The sequence below is a fragment of the Malus domestica genome, chromosome 15, assembly GCF_042453785.1.
Source record: "Malus domestica chromosome 15, GDT2T_hap1".
Classification (NCBI taxonomy): Eukaryota; Viridiplantae; Streptophyta; class Magnoliopsida; order Rosales; family Rosaceae; genus Malus; species Malus domestica.
Window position 1 is genome coordinate 31,357,923 of NC_091675.1, and position 14,892 is coordinate 31,372,814.

A 14,892-nucleotide genomic window follows, 5' to 3' on the forward strand; every position below is an offset into this window, starting at 1 on the left:
TTTTTAAATCTCCTAGACTTTAGGGTTTAAAGAAATCGTGATCAATCGCCGATCGTAGCAACTAATTATCAACCTTACTGTATCCATTTTGTGGTAAATTTTTTTACCAATTGGTAATGGTATGCTAATGTTTTTTGAAACAGTTTTATGTATTGCAAATACAAAAACGGGTGAAAATTGCGTTCAGCTGATTGTTTTGGTAAAAATAAACTTAGAAAACAATATGTTTTCTTTGTTTTCAAGAACAGTTTCCAAAAAAATAGAAAATAAAATATACATTGTAAAACAAAGTTAGAGATTTAATAAAATCATGTATGCCGCCGCCGCCACCACCACCACCACCACCACAACATTCTCCACCGTCTCACCACTATGACGACCATCTTTGACACCACCACCTCCCACCACAATTACCGCCACCGCCATCACCCTTGTCGCCATGGCCACCACCACATCTACCATCTCACATTCATCACAACTGACACTACTACCACTTTTTCACCATTACCACATGCACCTCCGGTGCCATGACTGCTACCACAACTAACATTAACACCACCATATTAACCACCGCCACCATTGTCATCACCACCTTCGTTGTGTCACCGCTACGACCACCACCACTGCCACCAACTTCTACCACCTTTGCCACCACCACCATCACATTCTCCACACCATTACCCTCACTACTACCACCACTGCTACCACCACTCCAACCACCATTGCTACCAACACTACTCTCGTCTCAACCACCATCTCTATCACCACCATTACTATGAAGTACAATTTTTTTTTTCTGACATTTTTGATATTGGTAAGACGTGTTTTCATTCTAAAAAATCATTCTTGGATTAAACTACCAAATGCATTCTCAAATCATAAAAAATGCCAACATTTTTGTTTTACAAACCCATTCTTCACAAGTCATTTTGCAAAATGTTACCGACGAGCCCTAATTTTTCTATTCTTTTGGAATATGTTCTTTTTACAAAACGTTTCCAAAATTTTGGATTTATTATAAGAGAAAATTGGAGCAATGGTCCTTGAATTTTGGACCAATTGGAGCTATGGTCCACAAACTAAAAATTTATGAGTCTTGATCCCTCAACTTGCCATAATGTGGAGCAATTATCTTTTTGGGTAACCTATTAAAAATTCCATCTAAAATAAAGATTTTATTTTATTTTATTTTAGGGTAAATTATATAAAACTACCTCAACTATTGGGTCAATCACAGTTTCATACCTCATCTTTAAAACATTTCAACGTCATACCTTATCTTTGAATTTATTGCAATGTCATACCTTCTGTCAGTTTGTCTATCAATTCATCCGTTAAATGCTGACGTAGCTTGCGGTGGGGCCCACTTCCTATTAAAAAAAATAATTAAATATTAAAAACTAAGAAATAAAATCATTTAGTAATTTTTTTAAATGGGGAACCCACACCTACAAACCCATCACCCCTTCTTCCCATCTACCTGTGTCCCCCCAACCTTCCTTCACCACCAAAACCAGAACCCCACCACCGCCCTCTCATCCTCCATCTCCACCTCCCTCCCATGGCACTCCTCCCCCTCCCCCTCCTCCTACACACCCATCACCCTCACCAAATTAATCCATGTAACCAATTTCAAACAAAATACCCCAATTCCATCCAAACCTTAACCCTAAATTTCAAATTCTTAGCACTAATCATCCCCACAACAATGTCCACAACACCACCACCGTTGTCTCCCACGGCTTCAGTCTCCACCACCACCGCCTTTGCCCACAATCTCAGTCTCCGCCTCGCCCCCAGTCCTAAATTTCGAATTCTCCTATTTCAGAGAAAGCTTCGACCTTTGCTCAAGGGTTTGTGGGTTTTGGCTCAGAGGATGGGAGGCAACTGTGCTTAGCTTCTGGGGTCAAAAGAGAGCGAGTTTGATCGGGTTTGCAGGGTTTTGGTTTGGGGTTCAGGAGAGGAGGCGGGGACGATTGGGTTTGGGGTATGTGAGTATGAGTTGGATATGAGTGGGTTGAAAACAAAGTTGAAGTTGGGGCTTTTTTTATAGCGGATCTATGAGAGCCCGCTATCGATCTACCGATATTGATGACCATGGTGACTTTCTGCGGCGGTGAGCTGACGGAAAGTGATGGTGGTGGGAACGGAAGGGAAGATATGCATGAGGTTTTGATGGTTCGGTTGAAGGCTTGGGAGAGGAGGGGTGGAGGAAGGGTGGGATGCGAGAAAGAAGATGTGGGTGGATGGGAGTTGCAAAGAGGTGAGGGGAAGGAAGGGGATCTGGGTGTGGGTTTGGTTTGGTTTTTTATTTTTAATATTTAGTTAATTTTATAATCTAGTTGGAATTGAAAGTGAGCCCCATCTCAAACCACGTCATCATTTAACAGGGAGATTGACAGAAAAACTAACAGGTGTTTGATATTGTAACAAATTTGTAAGATATGGTATGACATTGAAATGTTTTAAAGATGGGGCATGAAATTGTGATTGGCCAAATAGTTGAGGTAATTTTATATAATTTATCGTTTATTTTATTATTATTATTTTTTATTATAATCTAAAATAAAGAGTTTAAAGGAGCAAAAAATGAATAAAAATTCTAAATTAGTCAAAAGGGCGATTGCTTCACGTTAAAACAAGTACCAATACTCACGATTTTTTTAGTTTAGGGAATAAAAATTGAGACATTATATTTACACACTTCAAATTACTTCTTCCACATTTTTTTTAATTTTTTAATATTTTCTACCCACCTTTAACACTTGATAGAAAAATATTTAAAAATTAAAAAGATGTGAGATAAGTAATTTGGGATGTATGATTATGTGAGTATAATCTCCCATAAAAATTCTATGAAGCTGAAGTTGAGAGGCCATTTCGCAAATTACTTTCTATTATAATATTAAAGTGTGTTTTATTGGATCCAAAATTGTAGGTTTGTTCGATAGTATCGTTCCAAAGTTTGAATCCAGGGTTTAGGGTTCGTGAAAATGCCATGGCTAACGTGCACGAAGCTGACGCTTTTCACCATAGCTGGAGTTGCGATTCAAATGGTTGGCCTCTCCATCTTCGTCTTCGGCTTCTTCCCCGTCAAACCAACCCTTCCCGGACACAGGTACTCTGCATTTTCTTAGAATAATACCAACGAATTTATATATTCTTTTATAGAGCGTTAGTGTTAGTGGGTTAGACAATTAGTTGCTAGGGGAGGGAATTGGTGGGGATCGAACACGCACCAAGGTGCATAAGCATGATTGCTTTTTGCCGCGGTAAAGCGCCATCTCCTACCAACGAATGTATACATTGATAGCTTGAAACAGAAACAAATCAAAGAAAACAAATTGCAGAATTTTTTAGTCTTATATGCTCCGAGTTTGTTATAAATTGTCTGAGTTTATGTTGAATTGGGGTTCATTTCACTGATGCCAGTGGTTCGGAGAGTTTTCGAGCACCGCAGTGCGATTTGGTACGAAATGAGAGTGAGAGTGATCTGCATCCCCATCAGCTCACGGCACTATATAAGGTACATGTTTCTTTCATGCTATTTTTGGGTTGGCAGCTTTTAATTTCACTCACGTCTAGTTTCGAGAAATTCGTCAGTCTTGCTCTTAGTGTGCACTTGCATTGGTGGGTATTTAGTATGTTTAGTTAGCTTCTGAATTGTTAGTTTAGGTGCCAACGAGGTAGTGAGGAATTCAATGGGGTCCAGGGCCATCCGTTTCCGGATAATATGTTTGCAATTTTGTTGAGATTTTGGGATTTTGACATGTAGGAACTATCAGGAATGTAGGAACTATCAGGGATTTTGAGATTTTGGGATTTTGACGTGCACAATCCTGTGTTCTTTTGGAAATGTAGGAACTATCAGGAATGCCGCCTGCATTTGACCGACTAATACTAATGGTATGTCTAATTTGTCTCTGTAAACTATACCTGTCAAGGTTTTTGTGGTGGTTTGATGTGTTGGTTGTAAAAGATGTTATCTTGAGGATAAGATTTGGTTTGTCCTTTACAATCATGCCAGTTTAGGTTATTGATGGTCTTCCAGCAGAACTCGTGCTCGGCAAGGATGGTAAGCCTCCAAGCAAGGCGTTAATGGAAGCTATGCCATATACTCAGTCACTGCTTGCAAATGGAATGGCAATTGGGTTCCATGCAAAGGCTGCACCTCCAACTGTTACAATGCCTCGTTTGAAGGTTATCTCCATCACAATATTTTGAATATGCAGACAAACATTCTTGTATACGTCTTCTTTCTCATCACCCTTTGGTATAGGATTGCAGGCTATGGTTTCTGGAGCAATAGGGGGATTCCTGGATGTGGCTATGAATTTTAACACACAAGCTATGTTAGATGACAATCTTCTCGGTTGGTTAATAGATTGATCTTTAATGCTGTCATAGTTCAGTAAGTGTCTTGTTATGAAGACTCTCTTGATTTTCAATTTACATGTTCACTTGTTTGCCTCGCAGGCCAGTTTTTCAAGATTGGTTGGAAAATGGTGATGCTTGGTGATGAAACATGGCTTAAGTTGTTTCCCGGATTATTTTTGAGGCATGATGGAGTCAGCAGTTTCTTTGTAAGTGTGAATTTACATCACCAACTTGTTACATGCAAAGGCATATGGTGATCATTGATTAAACTTGCATATTCAGTTTTTGAATGCTAATGGAGTGAATGTTTGCGTAAGGTATCCTGTTTGTGAAAGCTTGGCTCTTTTACATGATCTATTTAGGCCATTGCCATTTTTGGTTCGCCAGTTTTCATCCAAATTTTCACTTTCAGAGTGTTAATTAATCTTGTGCTTGATCTTACTGCATTCTTGGAGAAGTCAAATTGGTTATTTTGTATCTGGGTTTGTAATGAAGATTGTAATATTTGCTTACTTGCAACATGCCCATTGTTCTATAGGTTAAAGATACTGTACACGTGGATCAAAATGTTTCTCGACATCTGGGTTATGAACTTAGCAGAGATGACTGGGATTTTCTGGTTAGTCTCAGTTACTAGACAATGTTGTCCTGCACTCCTAGCATACCTTATGAGCAACAGTATGATAATTATTGTTGTAAAGAATATTTGTACTCTTACTTTGCCAATTTGATAACTATCCCAGCATTTTTGTGGGTTTCACTCACAAACTGATTTTACAGGGTAGTTCCAAGTTTGTTTTATAGAAATATTTGAAGTAGTACTTCCATTATGATGAAAAAATCCTACTGTGAATGTATACGATTTAGATTGATCATCACTATTACTCTTTGGAAAAGTCAAAGTATCCACGTACATGCATTGTGTTGATTTAAAATAATATTGAATGATAAATTTGGTTTCTGCTTGGAGGCATTGCTTCATTTTTCACTTTTAACTGAACCTGCATTTCAGATTCTCCACTATTTGGGCTTAGATCATGTTGGACATATTGGTGGGCGCAACAGGTGTTCCACTTTCCTAATTTCTGTTGAATTTTCATTTGTTTGATTCAACGATCTTATTTTTTGTACATTTGTTTGATCATTTCAGTGCCTTGATGACCCCAAAACTTCGAGAGATGGATGAGGTGGTGAAGATGATTCATATGAATAGTATACTAAATCAAAAGAATGATGAAGGACAGACACTCTTGGTTTGTCATTTCTCTTTTTCTAATTCTTCTTGTTGACCATAGATTCTTAATCATATCTCATGAATCTACAGCTGTTGATCATGGGTTTTTCATGTAGGGAGCAATAACCGATCAGCATTTTACCTACCTTGTTTTGAAAAATCCCCAGAACTGGCATAAATTAAGAAAAGAAAACGAAGCTTAACACAGAAGAGTAAATGTAACATGCATTCCTAGCTGTAGGGGTTCTTAAGCTGTTTTTTTTATTTTTTGGATTTAATTTTGAGGCACCGGTTGTATCATGCAAAACAACTGTTAATGTGTAAAACTGTTGTACATAAATACATGACATGCTCACTACCACTGATTGGTACAATGTTTTGTTAACATTCCATGCCAGTTTTCTCTACTTTCTTTATTTTGGCGGGGATAGAGAAAGCTATATCTTATAATTATTGTCTCTTTTGGCAATGTGAGGTTTTAAGGTGTTGTAGATTCTATATTGTCAGAAGCCTTTTAAAGAGCTGGAACTAATAATCACATCTTTCTATATCGTGATTTCTTATCTAGGTTGTGGTAAGTGACCATGGCATGACTGAGAGTGGTAATCACGGAGGGTCCTCCTATGAAGAAACTGACTCCTTAGCTCTTTTTATTGGTGTGAAAAATAACATCTCTGATGACTTCTTGTCCACCCATAACATTATTCACCAGGTAATTTATATATTGAATTGTCTGTTTACAGTGTTCTATGATTATTTGAATCGAAATGGGCTTCTTCAGATTCCATTAAAGTGCAAGATGATTAAACTTTAATTCGCTGCCCTAGAGAATTTGGCCCAGAGTATAAGACCAATGTAATTCTTGTAACTCAAATTTATAATTAACCAATGGGAGCTGTTAAAGACACTCCAAAAAATTTACCCTGCACTCCAAACATATAGAAATATAAGAGTGAAATAACACTTGGGAGGACTGCAGGATAACTTTTTTGGAGTGCCTTTAACAGCCCCCTTCACCACATAGAGCCTAGAGATGGTTATTGTATCCTCTTCTGGTAGGTGATTTCTTATGTCTTCATCTCTTTTATGAAACTTAATTCATCTATGACCTGCAATTCTTGTGGTTCAGGTTGACATTGCACCAACATTAGCTCTTCTATTTGGTGTTCCAATTCCAAAAAACAACGTTGGTGTTCTGATTGCTGAAATTTTTGGGTATTTGTCTGGTTAGCTCTCTGTCTCTCTCTCCACACACATATCTTAAGATTGATGAAGTCCAATTCTAATAGGATCCCTTTTGATAAGAACTAAAAGAGGCATTGTTGTGGTCCAATGATCCAAACTGTCTAATTTCTTTAACCCTGTTTAAGAATCTTTCATGATTAAGATCAATAAAATCAGAAGTTGTTTGACTAGTTGATTATCATCATGAACATTTTATTATGTATAGGAGACACTGTATGTTAGATGATTAAGTGGTTTTTGTTGTGGGAATGATCCTCAAATGTTAACCTAACAAATGGACTGTTTGGATCATTGGATCCCTCTTTATAATTTTTGTATGTCACCATGTCTGAGTAATTTATACAATCTGTGTTATAGTTTGACTATGTGTCTGCACTTGTTAATCATTATTCTTGGGTTGGTTGTAAGAGGTGTTGAAAGAATGATATTTGGATAATTTAAACAATAAAATTAAAATATTTCTTTAAGTATTCAGAGGATCAAACACTATGATACTGTTACAGCATCCCATTTTCCCTTGGTATGAATTAACGTTTTAGTGTTCACTTAAAATAGCTGTTACTGTTTCAGGGATGCTATTTAAATTGATTTGCTGTTGTCTCTTTATGCTTAATGACATTTGGATGCCTTCTTGGCTGATTATGCACAACAAATCAGCCAATCGACTTGTAATGATACTCCATTTGATTATATGGAGGCAGTTAGTGTTAGATTTTGGTTACAGCCCTTTTTGTAAGACATCCATAAGAACCTTTTAACTGGAAAGACAATAAAGGTAAATTTGAGTAAACTTGAAACAAGTGGAAGTTTGGGCAACAAAATTTTCCTTTTCTCTCAGTTTATTTATGTATGTAAATATGAATTCTCTAATTGCCTTGCAACAAAAATAATTTAATTTGTTTTTTGACAAATATATGTGGATGATTATTTTTGTTGCTTTGAACATATGAATTTTATAATCTATGGATCCCTATTTTAGTAGATAAATTATTGGCTCTCACACTGAGTTGCAGCAAACTACTACAAAATTGTGTGATTTTCTGATGTTGTTTCCTCGTCTTTGGTGAGTAAAGAAGACCAACAGATGAAGGCACTGGAGTTGAATTCCTGGCAATTACTTAGATTATTGCAAGCACAAATACCTGGTTTATCATGTCGAAATTACCCACGTGATGGCTTAAGGGATGATCAAGACTTCAGAATAGCTAAGTGCTCTGGGAGCATGGAAGCGATGTTTTGCTGCCTATATACAAATGCTGCACTTCTCCAAAAGTCCTGGATGTCTAAGGAAATCTCCAGGTGATACATAATACCATCTGTTTTTGTAATCATCAGAAAAATCCATCAAGTAACGCCTCTAATTCCAGTCTTGCTTGGTAAATGTAAATAGGTCTAACAGTAGGGAAGACTACACTAGCACGGTTGTAGCATACTATGAGTTTCTCAGAACTGCAAGTGAGTGGTTGTCACACAGAGCGACTGATGTATGTATCTGTCTCCCTTGTAAATCTGAATAGATATTCTGATTGTTTTTTATGGCAGAGTTTTAACTGTTTCATTCTGTAAGTCTTAGTTTCTTTCACACAACTTTTTTTACTGACAATTTTTTTTAAATTCTAGAAACCTGTCAGACTACTTACTGTCGGAATTGCTGCAATGCTCCTATCTTGTCTGATATTATTAAGCCTTCTATTTCATACATGCAAAGAAGTCTACCTTAGAGAGCAGTCCCTTTTTGACTTAGAGAGCATCAAGCAGACCTGGTATTTAGACGAGACTTTTGTATTAGGCGTAGTATTGATTCTCATTGTAAGTATGGCATCAAGTTCTATGGTAGAAGAAGAGCAATATATTTGGCATTTTGTGGCTTCCACATTGAATTTGCTATTATTGCGTAAAACAATAAAATGTCCTACAGGGGCAGGAGCACAAGATCTCCATAGTTCATCCAAGGGAAAAAACAAAATAAGTTTTTGTCGATTGAGTTCCATCTCTGTGGTTCTTATTTCTGGAAGGATATTGAGAGGCTGGCACCAAGGAGGTGTGAATTGGACTAATCTTCCTGACATTTCAAAGTGGCTTGAGCAGGCTGGGACTGATAATGTAAAATCAATTCAGCTAGTCTCATGCCTTCTAGTAATGAGCTTAAGCTTATGTGTTCTTTTTCTATTTGGATTCAACATGAAATTTGTTCTGGTGATTGGATTCAGCTTTCTTATGTCTGGATTGCTGGTTTTGCAACATTTTGTTAAACATCAAGATGGTATGTTTGCGTCATCGAGTTGCAGTACAACAACATTGGTACAAATAATTTATGCAATTATGGGTATTTCCACATTTGGGACTGTTGTAGCCTTACCATGGTTCGTACGTTTCTCAACATCTGAGATGAGCTTGAGTCATGATTTGTACATGTCAACTTCTGTTCCCAATGAAGTTCAAAATAACACGCTGCTGGTGAAATTAAGAGAATCTCTGTATCTAGTTGGGTGGGAATACATCTCTTTCTGGTGTCTTCTGCAACTGCTGCTTCAACAAACAATTAACTCAATGACTATAGTGTTGCTACTTGTGCAAATTTTGGCCAGCATGTTGTATTTTTCTTATAGTGGCCTGCATCAGAAGCAATGGGTTGAGGTCAGTTTCAATAACCTCTTGTTTTGAGTTAAAACTGATTTCAGTCTTGTGTTGAAGTCAATGTAATTATAGACCGGTCCAGTCACTAAATGCAATTATGTTGTACAGTTATTTATTCCCTAAGCTTGATTTATTTCACGCACTAATACTTCATTTTACATTTGTTCTTGTAGATTGCTGCATTGTACTTTTTGGGAATGGCCGGCCATTTTGCTCTGGGTAACAGCAATTCACTAGCTACTATTGATGTTGCCGGAGCTTTTATGGTACATCTTTACCCTGACATGGTTTATATTATATGCAGAAAAAAAAAAAGTATTTTTGGGGTACAGTTGCAGTATTTTTGAGGTCTAATTTTGATCGTTTACTCGTTGCTAGGGAATCTCAAATCACTCGACAGTACTTTCTGGAATTTTAATGTTCATTATCACCTATGCATCCCCAATGTTATTTATCCTTAGCATGGTGATGTATGTCTCTGTGAAGGACACAAGCTGTCTCCCATCTCTCGTGAATGCAGATTCCACACAACTCCTCAAACTGATGCTTGGCTTCCCTTGTCTGGTTCCGCTGGGGTTGAACTCCATTTTGCTAACAGCATACACCATCGTATTGCTGATAATGAGGAACCATCTTTTTGTTTGGAGCGTCTTTTCCCCAAAGTAAGTCTCACTGAAATAAGAGCTTGTATTAGTTTCAACTGATTGTTATAAAAAAAATTCTGTGATCATCTATATATTCTACTAGTGAACTCCTTGGTAAGATGTTGGAAAATATATATGACACCAATTTATATAGGGCAACGGTGAACATCTGTAAGAGAAGAATGACTGGAGAAAAATAAAGAACTTAAAACAAGAGTCATCTGTCAAGAAGTGTGAAACTCTTACAATAAGACCTTATCCATGCAATCCACATGATAACATACAATGAGAGTTGTAACCGGAAAAAAAATATTCGGTGACCAAAGATAAATAAAAATCAATCCCTAAATTCTATTTGTATGTGACGTACTAATTTAAGATAAAACCGCTATCTAAGCTTATGTTTACTTGTAAAGTACATATTAGTTTTCCTTGCATCCGCTGCCGAAGACATTTCGATAGCTAAATTGAGTACACATCCATTTTCCAGGTACATTTATGTTTGTACCACAACTATATGCGTCTACATGGGTGTATCTGTAGTAGCTACAACAGTGACATATACTTACTGGGTGCTGGGGTTGAGGAAAAAGATGCTATCCAAGCTTGGCCATCACCATTTAAGATAGAGCTCGACTGCGAGAGTAATGCTAGTTTTGTTGGCGGTAAACCAACAACACAGACAGATCATTCTTTTATATTTTGTTATCTTCCGCCAGAAGTTTTTTGTAGAGTTACCGAAACAGCAGAAATACGGGCTGATTAAAGTGTTGCTTTTTGAGTTAATTTTGTGTTGCAATAACAATTTTGATACAAGTTAAACTTAGAGGGGTAAGACCTTTTATAAAATCATTTCCAATACAAAGCAAAATGTTTCTTAATTTTTCTTTTTTTTCTTTAGGTCTTCCGCAGGTTCTCACTTTTTTATTTTAATTTTATTTTTTTGTTTTACTTTATTTTTAGCAGGAAGAAACAAACAATTTCTACTACCTTGGAAACCCCTTCAACACGTTATCTGTCTGCCCTGTCTACCTGTTGTACTTAATAAATTAAATTTAAAGGGCACCAGGTTTCTGCCATACAAATAGTAAATACAATCAGTGGCAGCTTCCCTCCACTCTCATGCTGCTTCCAATCCAACTTTTATTGGAGAAGGTGCTCCAATGCATCCGATATTTCTGACGTTTTAGACGTTATATATTTTGTATAAGCACACAAAAATTAAGATTTAACAGTTAAAATGTTCAAGATATGGATTTAGGCTTTGTCCTATCATTTTAGAGCAGCATACAACTGTTAAATGATCCGTTTTTTACATATCATTATGCCATCGTTTTGTCATTGATATGTATTGATACATTTGTAAAGACATATAATCGATATGTTGTTGTTGATATTTAATTTCGATCATTTCAACAACCACGCGTCAAAATTTTAGCCAATTACTTTGGACTGACTTACTGGGGTCAGATGATACAGTCAATACCATTGAAAATTTTGAAACCCTCTGCGCCTCCGTACCATCTGATCTTCTGATTAAGCCCAGACCGCACCAACTGCACCAAAAAGCACGAGAAGTTTGTGCCCCAAGCAACAGCCACGTCTCTCTCCCTGCCTGCCACCTGTAACGCTACGCATTACTCCTCTAAATGACCAAAATACCCTCACAAATTCCTGCCCAAAAATGGCAAATTTCCTCAAAACGTCATGCCCTTTTATGTCCATCAAAATCGTCCTCTTTAAAACGTGATTCCCTCTCTCCCCCTCTGAATATCCTCCTCACTCCACTCCGCTTCTCTCCCACAAAAAAAGCACAAAATCCCTGAAAAATCAGAGAACCAAACACAACAAAAAATGGAACATGCAAAATGCAGCAGCGGCAGCGGGTCGTCCAAGGCCCAAACACTTCTCAACCGCTCTGCCCATTGCCTCAGCCGCCGAGATTTCTCTACTTGCCGCAAGCTCGCTCTTCAAGCTCGAGAATCCGACCCCTACAACTCCGCCCCCGACCAAATCCTTGCCGTCGCCGACGTGCTGCTCGCTGCCAACCGCCAAAACCCACCTGACTGGTACTCCGTTCTTCAAATACCCCGACCCGGACCCGCAAACCCGACTCTCATCCGGACCCAGTTCGAGAAACTCAGGACCCTCTTGGAACCCGGCAAGAACCGGTTCGCTTTCTCTCAGGAGGCCCTGTGGCTCATCAAGAAAGCCTGGTCCGTACTATCGGACCCGGAGAAGAAAACCCATTTCGAAAACGGGTCTGAGGAAGGGAAAGAAAGCGGAAAACAGAGAGAGGAGAGGGGAGGAATTGTGGGTAATGGGAAAAATGGCGGAGGCTATAATGGGGGAAAGACATTCTGGACTGTGTGTCCGTACTGCTATTATATGTTTGAGTACGAGAAGGTGTATGCAGATTGTTGCTTGAGGTGCCAGAATTGCAGGAAAGGTTTCCATGGAGTGGCGATAAAGCCGCCGTCAGGGGATGTGATAGTGGAGGGAAAGGAGCAGTACAGTTTCTGTTTTGGCTACTTTCAAATGGGGCATATGGACCCGAATTCGAAGATGGAATCGGAGGTAGTTGACAAGAAAGACGAGAATGTGGTGGTGATATCCGATGATGATTCCGATGAGGACGATTTCGGTGATGGTAATGTGGGTTTTGAGGGAATGCATGAGGAAGTGGTGAGGAGTGGGAGTCATGGAGCTGAAGGGAAGATGCCGGTGAAGAGGGTGAAGATTCCGGCTGGGCGGATAAAGAGCACGAAATCAAAGTCCGTGGCGAGGAATACGAAGAAGATAATGGGGAATGGGATGAGGAGTAGGAGGATTGAGTTGGAGGATGTTGAGAGACTGAAATGTGAGGACATGGAGGTTGAAGAGGGAAATGGAGTTGGTGAGGGAGAGGGGGGTAGTGGGAGTGGTGGAACGGGAGGGATAGAGTTTTTTGAAGGAGAAGATGATATCTTTGTTGGAATTGGGGATAGTCCCATATGAAAGGAATGCACGGCTTTTCGGGGTCGTTGAAGGAAGCTTTCTGAATGGTTGAGGTAGCTAGTGGAAGGGTTTTCACAGTTGAAAGGAGACTGGATGATGACTCAATGAACCAGGTGATTTCATATCAAATCTGAAAATTAGATGAGTAGTTTATTTTGGTAAATTTAACCGACTTTTATCTTGTAAAAATGAAAAGTAAAGCAGAGGTTCTGCTACATCTCTTTGCTTTCGGTATAGTGCATCTGTGCTAGTGACTGACAGAGTACATGCCTGTTCTACTTCTTTTTGACTGTGGTTAGTTTTGTGGAAGAACAGATGGGGCTTAATGAATTTGTGGACCGAAATTAACCTTATTATAAATCCTAGATTGACTCTCTTTTATCGGTTCATGCTTTGTTTAAACTTTGAAAAATGCTTTCTGTGAATGTTAATGAACAGTTATATGCTGCTCTGCTTGAGACTTCAAAATGTTTCAGTGAGTTATTGGACTTAGATTCTTAGAATGTTGGTTATCGCTCCGTTTTTCAGGGGCTCGATGTCATCTATATTGTACCAATGTTATTACAAGTTGACAGCTTAGTAGTAATACGGAAGTTCTCCCTGTTCAATGTTCCTTTTCCCTTCTGGATTGGAGGATATCGAACTTTCACAAGTCTTCACTTGTTATTTTCCGCATTCTAGAAGAAAATGTGGTATAGCTATTACGGTTAATATTGTGGTAACAGATGAAATGAAAAAAAATGGATGGAGGTTTTCCTTGCTTCATATCCCTTCTTATTTCACAATTGAGCTGGTCTGTCTTATCAGTTCATACATCCTTTTATGGCAGGTCTGTCTAAGAAGTGTCCAGGCTACAATCATCCTTCTGAGCTTATTGTGTTGTTTAAGCTATATCATGTATATCCTTATGAGTGTCTCTTATTTTTCCTCACTTTAGCGTATGCTTCATACGAACCAACTTGGTCGTAGGACACATCATTTCTAAGTATAATCTTCAGGACTTTAGCGATCGTGATGAAGCACCTAGATTTTAATGTCGGTGAGAAAAGATGACTAGTTGCAGGTTCAACTTTTGTTGTTGTTACAGTGTAACTTATCCCACATCAATGTTTTTATTTACATTGGAAAATGCTTTTCTATCCGATTTAGATGAAAGCAAGTTAAGCAACTTACATGACCACTAATATTAACCTCCCAGTATGAAACATATTTTGAAGCTTTTGTATTGTATTCAAAAGTTATAAAGCACTCTTGTACATGTTAATTATTTTATATTCGTATATACATAATTGAGTATGAGATGGTGTTGTTCAAGAAAAACAATAGCAATGGTGTTAACAATGTTAATGTACTGTATGGCTACTGCATTGTGTCTTCATTCCTACTGCTACTGCCCATGATTTGTGTATGCAAACTGTTATATTAGTCACTGATATGACATGCATATTTAAATGATTGCAGCTTTCTATAATCATATGTTTCAATACAATTATAATGGCGGCCGATCCTGGACTGGACTTGGAAAGTCAGTTTGATAAGTGTTTATTCTTGTTGGATGTGACTAATGTAGTTAGCCTGTTAAGAAGTTTAAGATATCTCCAAGATGAATTAGACAGAAATCTGTATATCGCATTGACAAAATTTGAAGAGTATGAGTTCTTTGAATTAGAATTCGATTTGGGTTTTTCTAGGTTGGGAATTGGGTTCTGGATTTTCTGCTAAATGAATGATTTCCATGTACTGGACACTGCTTGAAAA

The 14,892-nt window shown here is 38.1% G+C and overlaps 2 protein-coding genes across 7 annotated transcripts; both read left to right on the forward strand.

Annotated features, from left to right (window-relative positions):
- Positions 1-2,767: 2,767 nt before the first annotated feature.
- Positions 2,768-11,018, forward strand: LOC103423159 (uncharacterized). Of its 6 annotated transcripts, none has more exons than XM_070813734.1 (17): positions 2,768-3,118; positions 3,433-3,526; positions 3,862-3,906; positions 4,028-4,200; positions 4,280-4,372; positions 4,477-4,583; positions 4,916-4,996; positions 5,390-5,442; positions 5,528-5,630; positions 6,180-6,323; positions 6,741-6,837; positions 7,930-8,155; positions 8,247-8,340; positions 8,477-9,493; positions 9,667-9,759; positions 9,872-10,155; positions 10,628-11,018. In XM_070813734.1, exons 5-17 carry the CDS (start codon positions 4,291-4,293, stop codon positions 10,764-10,766), a joined length of 2,520 nt encoding a protein of 839 aa, XP_070669835.1. In that variant the 5' UTR covers positions 2,768-3,118; positions 3,433-3,526; positions 3,862-3,906; positions 4,028-4,200; positions 4,280-4,290; the 3' UTR covers positions 10,767-11,018. The 6 variants fall into 6 exon arrangements, with proteins under 6 accessions (XP_070669835.1, XP_008359454.3, XP_070669833.1 ...); XM_008361232.4 differs by having other exon boundaries at positions 2,847-3,118; positions 4,033-4,200; positions 4,288-4,372; XM_029094155.2 differs by having other exon boundaries at positions 2,856-3,118; positions 4,288-4,372.
- Positions 11,019-11,889: 871 nt separating this feature from the next.
- Positions 11,890-14,709, forward strand: LOC103423179 (uncharacterized). Its single transcript, XM_008361250.3, has 2 exons — positions 11,890-13,247; positions 14,596-14,709. The coding sequence occupies exon 1, from the start codon at positions 11,992-11,994 to the stop codon at positions 13,132-13,134; it is 1,143 nt and encodes a 380-aa protein (XP_008359472.3). The 5' UTR covers positions 11,890-11,991; the 3' UTR covers positions 13,135-13,247; positions 14,596-14,709.
- The last annotated feature ends 183 nt before the right edge of the window (positions 14,710-14,892 follow it).

Coding starts and splice junctions, on each gene's coding strand:
- LOC103423159 (XM_008361232.4), top strand. CDS start 2,994: ATGCCATGGCTAACGTGCACGAAGCTGACGCTTTTCACCATAGCTGGA. Junction 5,443..5,527: donor CATATTGGTGGGCGCAACAG/GTGTTCCACTTT, acceptor TGATCATTTCAG/TGCCTTGATGACCCCAAAAC. Junction 8,341..8,476: donor TGTCACACAGAGCGACTGAT/GTATGTATCTGT, acceptor TTTAAATTCTAG/AAACCTGTCAGACTACTTAC.
- LOC103423179 (XM_008361250.3), top strand. CDS start 11,992: ATGGAACATGCAAAATGCAGCAGCGGCAGCGGGTCGTCCAAGGCCCAA.